At 72.8% G+C, this 6806-nt stretch overlaps 2 protein-coding genes across 2 annotated transcripts in view; one reads left to right on the top strand and one right to left on the bottom strand.

Moving 5' to 3' along the window:
- Positions 1 to 1261: 1261 nt before the first annotated feature.
- On the bottom strand, positions 1262 to 2332 carry AURANDRAFT_65601 (hypothetical protein; the record flags this gene model as incomplete). The annotated part of the gene is made up of 2 exons (XM_009040486.1): positions 1262 to 1462; positions 1961 to 2332. The coding sequence occupies 2 exons, from the start codon at positions 2330 to 2332 to the stop codon at positions 1262 to 1264; spliced, it is 573 nt and encodes a 190-aa protein (XP_009038734.1).
- A 1556-nt stretch (positions 2333 to 3888) lies between these two features.
- AURANDRAFT_65600 (hypothetical protein) overlaps positions 3889 to 6806 on the top strand; it is a gene marked incomplete at both ends in the record, with an annotated part of 21704 nt that continues 18786 nt past the window's right edge. The window contains 2 exons of the mRNA XM_009040502.1: positions 3889 to 5835; positions 6418 to 6786. Of these exons, the coding sequence (XP_009038750.1) occupies positions 3889 to 5835; positions 6418 to 6786 (2316 nt within the window). The remainder of the gene's footprint in view (positions 5836 to 6417; positions 6787 to 6806) is intronic.

Genomic DNA, 6806 nt, shown 5'->3' with positions numbered 1-6806 from the left:
ACCCGTCGCCCGCCGCCGCATCGCGCGTCGCGCCGGCACAGCGGGCTCGACGGCGCGCGCGCGGCTCCGACGGCGTGCGCTCGCGCGATCTCCGAGGCGCCGGCCGAAGGCGTAGCGACCCCCGCCGATGCGCGCGGGTGGCGCGGAAGCGGCGGCGCCGCCGCCGCGCGTCCACTGGGGGCGGGTAGTAGTGCCACAGCCCGGCCGCGCGGCCGTGCGCCGCCGGCGCGGACCCGACATGAGGAGCCGCGACGCGCCCGTCGTCGTTACCCCGCGAGCGCGCGCACGACAACCGCCGAGCACGTCGCGCCGCAGGATTCACTGTGGTGCACAGTGGGTTCCCGGGTCGACACTCTCTCGCGTGCTCTTGGCGGCGAGCACGACTGCCCGACGGGCCGTCAATTTTACCATGCTCTCCTTGCCGGCCGAGCGCTCGAGCTCTCGCAAGGTCCGCGGCCTGGGGGCCCGCCGGGCGGGCGCCGATGGACCACCTCCGGCCAGCGCCTAGGCGTCGGAGCGCAGCCGTCGCTTAGGCGCGCGTCCTTCCCCACTTTACGCGTCGTGGTTCTCATCGTCCCGCGACGCGAGGTCGAGCTCCTTCACTTCTTCTTCTTCGTGACGACCTTCCGCGGCTTCTCCAAAAACTCGCGCGCGAGCAGCTCCTCGTGGAGACGCATGAAGGCGCAATTGGCTAAATCGTCTGCGTTGGTTGATTTCATCACACGCTGATACAGACGGTCGCCGCGTCTCGCAAGCATGATAGCGACCTGGGTCCGCAAATCAAGTTTGAGCAAGTTTTTCACCTCATCGGTGACCGCGTCGCGCTTCGCACGCTCGACGTCACCGCCCGTGTTGAAGAAGGGGTTCGTGTCCTTGTTGGATGACCTGAGATTAGGGAATCGAGGGCGCGTTGGAATCGACGCGCGAGGAACGTTTGGCGACGCACCCGGACATGATTGATGAGCGAGGGCGTCGAGGACAATGAGCGCTGGCCTAATTCGAGCGACGATGAGCGCAGGGCCGTACGAGCTCGCGGGGGGGCGCGTAGGGAGGCGCGGGCGTGCCAATGTTGCGCACGGGAGGCGGCGCAGGCGACGGATCACGCACCGACAGAGCGTGACTCGCCCTTGCCAAAAGTTCCGCTGGCGAATCAGTGGCGATCAGAAACACAAAATTGCGACGCCTCATCCGGCCACACGACGGAGGCTCTGGCTCGATGAACACCGCGCCAATCTACTTGCCCGGAGGCCTGCTCGAGTTCTTACCCATGTCGTGTCCCAGCGCCCGAGGGCCACGGCACGTCGACCGCGTCCACGCCGTCCATCACGCCCCCCCGTGGCCACGCGCGGAGCAGCTTGAACTCGTTGGACCGCGTCTTGTCGACGTGGAGCGTGTTGCACTGGTAGAGAGTCATGGGGAAGACGAAGTCGTCGCGCTGCGTCAGCCGGTACTTCAACGGCTCCTCCGCGACGTGCGCGAACGCGTCGTCGATCCGCGACGTCCACGAACGCGTCGTCGATGAACATGGCGAAGAACTTGTACGCGAGGGGCACGACGGACGGCGTCGGCGTCGGCGCGAGCGGCGAGTAGCTCGTCCGCGCGGGCGTCGGCGCGAGCGGCGAGTAGCTCGTCGGCGCGGGCGTCGGCGCGGGCGTCGGCGCGGGCGTCGGCGCGGGCGTCGGCGCGGCCGCCGTCGAGCGCGGCGCGCTCTCGCCGCGAGGCGCTCCTCCGCGTCGCTGGACGCGCCCGCGGCTCCGTCAGCCCGGCGCCCATCGCGGCGCCCGCGAAGGCGGAACAACAGCGCGCGCCGTCGCCGAGCGTCAGCCCGAAGCTCCGGCCCTCGGCCTCGGCCGCGGGCCGCCGCCATCCGCCGCCGCGGCGCTCGAGGAAGACGCCCTCCGACGCGGAGCAGCAGTCGCTCGAGAGGCCGCTGCAGCCCTCGTGGGCCGCGCGCGCGCACGGCGCCCCCCCGGCCGCCCGCGTCGTCCGGCACGGCGCCGGCGCCGAGCGGCACGACGAACGCGACGCCCGCCGCGGACCCGAGCTCGACGTCCGTCGAGCGGTCGAGCTCGACGGTGACGTAGGGCGAGCCGCGCGCGAAGAGCGCGCGCGCGCCGCGGCCGAAGGCGTACGTGGCCGTGAGCTCGTCGGCCCGGACGAGACCGCGCGCGCCGTCGCCGGCCGCGGTCACCGTCACGTCGGCCGCGAACGCGTCGACGACGGCCGCGGCCGTGTTCGACCGGTGGCGCGCGCCGTAGCACACCTCGAGCGCGGACCCGGCGCCCGCGAGGGCGGCGCCGGGCGGGCGGCTCGCGACGCGGACCAGCTCCATGTCGTCGCGGCGGCCGAGCGCGGCGCCTCCGACGACGACGGCCTCGCGGTCCTGGGCCTCGGCGTCGTCGCGGGCGGCGAGCGCGCCGCTGCCGCTTTCGCGGGCGGCGCCTTTGGCGGCGGCGCGCCGCGCGCCGGCCTCCTGACGCCGCGCGCGGCCGACGCCGCGGCGTGGCTCGGCGGCTCGCTCCGCGCCTTCGGCTCCGCGGGCCACGACGCGGGCCACGACGCGAACCGCCTGTCCGGTTCGCGGGCGCCGGCCGCGTCCGCGCGGGCCGCGAGCGCGTCGACGTGCGACGCCGCGCGGCCGCGGCGGCGACGATCGCGCTCCCGAGCTCGGCGCAGACGCGCGGCCGAAACGTCCGCGGCGCCACGACTCGTCGTCGCGAGGCCGTCCAGCGCGGCGACGGCCCCGATGCGGCCGTGGCCGCGGCGCGGCGCCGCGCTCGGTCTCTCCTCGAGGCGCTCCGCCGCGGCGCCGCCGTAGCCGCAGGAGCCGCCGACGCGTCGACCGTGTTGCTGCTGTCGAACCGCTGCAATGCGAGACAGTAATGAGCGCTTCGGTGCAGCTCTGAACGTGCGCGTCGCGCGGCGCGGGGCTGGACTCGCGGCCATGCTCTCAGCAAATATCAGCATCATCATCACCACTCAAAAAGCGCCAAGCTTATGCGTCAGTGGCGGCCGCTTGCGGCGCCGCGCGCGGCCAGCTACGGTGAGCTGTGGTGCGGTGGCCGCCGATGTGGCGCCGCTATGCGTCAGTGGCACTGCGCGCGACGGTGCCGCGGTCCCGAGCCGCGCCGGGGCCGCCGTGCGGCCAGAAACTGTCCTAGGCGAAACTCAAATAGGGAAGCCGGCGAAACTCAAATAGGGAGGTGCGATGGGCATACGCTCTGCGGCGCCCGCGCGCCCGAGCGCCTGGAATGGCCCAGACGGCGGCTCTACGGCGGAAGAAGCGACGGCGGCGCGACGGACACGGCGGCGATCGCCGGCGGCGGGGACCGCCGGCGCCGCGCCGCGAAGACGAGACGAAGGCGGCGAGCGACAGCCGCGACGCGACTCGGCGGCAGCCATGGGAGCCTGCGGTCGCGCTGCGACGCGTGGAAGTGCTGCAAAACCATGCATTTTAAGCCTATGAGGTCCTAGGTTGAGGGCAATGTTGATCGGATTGATCGGCTTCGCTCGCAGCAGAGCCTCCGTGGGTCTTTTGTCCAGGCTCGGTGACTTCCAGCGGCTACCGCGCGCGGCGACCGTGCGTGTGCGGCGTCCATGCCTTTGCAACAGCCGCCGCGGCATGCGAATGTCGCGGCACGACGCTCGCTCGCGAAAATTCGACGCACGCCTGCGAAATCGATGCTCCATAGGTGATCCGCGGCTTTTGCTCGCGAGCTCGCGCGCTCTCGCAACACTCACCTTCATCGTGCACGCCGGCCCGCCGCGGCGCTCGATCATCCTCGCGCTCGGCCTGCCGCAGCCGCCGGACTCGGCCCTGCGCATCCGCGGCGCTCGACGACGCCGCCGCCGCCGACGACGACCCGGGCGCGCTCGAGGTCCTCCTGCATGCGCGGCGGCAGCTCCGACGCCATGGTCGACAGCTCCGACCTCCTCCGGCTCGCCGGCATCATCGACGAGCAGGGCAACGCGCAGCCCGAGCCCATGTTCGAGGACATCGACGCGACGGACCACGCGACGATGACCGTGCCGCCCGCGCCGCTCGGCCCGCGCGTGGCGTCCGTCGGCTTCGACGACCCCGGCGCGCTCCACGAGGTCTTCCTCCGGGATCCCTCCGACGGCTTCGGCTACCCATCCCCGCCGGACGCCATGGCGCTCGACGACGACGCCGCCGCCGACGACGACGACCCCGACGCGCTCGAGTTCCTCCTGCAGTCGGGCATCGTCGACGGCCAGTCCGTGGCGGTGTCCATGCTCGACGGCGACGTCGTCGCGATGACCGAGCCGCGGGGCGCGCCGTCCGACGACAAGCACGTGCCGTCCGTCGGCGAGAAGCGCGAGGCGCCCGGCGGCGACGCCGCGCGCCGCCGCAAGGCCGCGAAGAAGGCGCCGGACTCGCCCGTGGTCGTCATCCAGAAGCAGCCGCCCGAGCCCTTGGCCGACGGCATGTCCGACGGCGAGCGCGCGCCGCCCGGCTCCTCCGACGACGACTCCGAGGACTCGAGCGAGGACTCGGACGAGGACTCGGACTCCGACGACGACGAGGTCGTCGTCGAGGAGTTCGACGACGACGAGGTCGTCGTCGAGGACGTCGTCTTCGAGCGCATGGCCGAGTCCTACGGCGCCGACGCGGCCGCGTGCGTCGCCGCGGCGCTCGCGGAGTGCGAGATCCACCAGATCGAGGACTGCTTCGACGCGAACGGCAAGGTCAAGGCCGCCGTCCGCCTCCTGGCCAAGGCGGTCTCGGCGCAGGCCGGGAAGACGCCGCTGTCGCCGGTGTTCGCGAAGTCGGCGGTCGTCGGCAACGTCACGGACTGGGACACGAAGGCGCGGCCGGGCTCGCGCAGCAAGAGCTGGCAGGGCGGCCCGAACCAGAACGGCGTGCCCATGAAGAACCTCAAGTCGCCGGCGCCGCAGCGGCGGCTGCTCGCGACGCGCGCGATCGAGGAGTGCGTCGAGCAGACGCTCGCGGCCGTCGGCGCCGACGGCGTCGACTGGACCAGCAACGGCACGAAAAAACTCAACCTCGCGACGCACTGCTTCGCGAAGATGCGCGGCGGCGGCGGCGGCAAGAGCAAGCGGAACATGGAGATGTTCGAGCGGACCGTGTTAGACCTCCTCATCCAGCTCGCGCCGATCTTCGGCCTGCGCATCTCGCGCGTCCTCCTGCACTTCTACGCCAATCACCACCTGCTCACCTGGCACCAGGACGGGGTGAAGGAAGCGGTCTTCCGCATCCTCGCGGCCTACGCCCGCCTCCCCAAGGGCCTCGCGGAGGCGCCGACGAGCTTCGGCAAGAACAGCAAGACGTGCGCGCGCGTCACGCTCATCGAGCCGACGGCCGCGGTCATGTTCCGCTGCGACGAGCTGGAGATGGACAACGTCGTGGACCCGGAGCTCCACGAGGCCCAGGGCCTCGTCGGCGACGCGCCGGCGGCGAACCGCCTCCACGCGCGCGCGACCGCGCGGCTCATGCTCCTGGCCAAGCTCATCGCCGAGACGGACCGGACGTCCGAGGGGACGTTGCTGCTCGACGTGCAGGAGGCGACGAAGCCGCGGACCATGACGGACGAGCAGGCCGAGGCGCAGACCGCGGCCCTCTTCGAGCTCGTCGAGACCATCGCGACGGCGCTCGCGCGGCCGTCGACGGTGCTCGAGGCACTGTCGTTCGACGACGCCCACCGGGCGCTCGTGGCGCAGCACCAGGGCGGCGTCCGCCTCGGGCCGACGGAGGAGGAGACGCGCGCGGCGGCGGAGCGCGCGGCGGCGGCGGAGCGCGCGGCGGCGGCGGAGCGCGCGGCGGCGGCGGAGCGCGCGGCGGCGGCGGAGCGCGCGGTGATGGAGGCGCAGCGCTGGGCGGCGGCGGAGCGCTGGGCGGCGGCGGAGCGCGCGGCGGCGCCGGCGCCGCGCCGCCCCCGGCGGCGCGGCGCACAGCCGGGCATGAGCGGCGGGCCGGTCCGCCCCTGCCCCGCCTGCGGCCGCTCCGACCACCAGAGGCCCCACAGCAAGCGCTGCCGCCGCACGCCTAAGTAACTTCGTGCGGGAGCGCCTCCATTCTTCGAGGCTACTCTCGCCTCCATTCTTCGAGGCTACTCTCGTCGTCGTCTCGTCGTGGGGTGGGGCGGCGTCGTCCCCGTAGCCGCCGAGTGGACTCCTTTGCGAGAGCGCGCGTCCGCGCGCGAGGGCCGCCTCTCTCGCGCTCACGTGGGTCAATGGTGAACCGGCTTCTTGAATTGGACATGCTTGCTTGGCCGAACCAGCGTTGAAGGAAATAAGCCAACGTTGATGAGCAGTTCGAACGCGTTGAAAAAGCGCGGTTTACGCGAATTGTCCCGCTCTCGCGTCGCCTGGTGCTCTGGTACCGCGTCGTCGTCAGTCGCCACCGCGCGTGCACGTCCCATGCCGCGCCTTTCCAAGCACGCCGCGGCGCCGCGCCGCGTCTATTCGTCGTGGGCCGACGAGAACAAGGAGAACATCGATCCGCGCGACGGCAAGGACGGCGGCGACGGCCCAACGAAGCGCGGCGCCGGCGCCACGCCCAAGAAGAAGCCCGCCGCGCTGGCCTTGAAGCCCCGCGCGACGCCGCTGCGCCTCCGCAGCGGCAGCCCCGCCGCGCCGCCGCCCGCGGGCTCGCCGCGATCCGTGCTCGACGCGGGCGCCGCGGCGTCCGCGAAGCCGCGGCCCCGGTCCTTCGACGACGCGCCGGAGGACGACGAGCAGCCCGCGGCGCTCCCCTTCGCCATCTTCGACGACGAGGCGCGGGACGCCGCCGCGCCGGCGCTCCTCGTCAGATGATTCGCGCGGAG

The sequence above is a fragment of the Aureococcus anophagefferens genome (assembly GCF_000186865.1).
Source record: "Aureococcus anophagefferens unplaced genomic scaffold AURANscaffold_15, whole genome shotgun sequence".
Lineage (NCBI taxonomy): Eukaryota > Pelagophyceae > Pelagomonadales > Pelagomonadaceae > Aureococcus > Aureococcus anophagefferens.
This window is presented reverse-complemented; position numbering and strand designations above follow the sequence as displayed.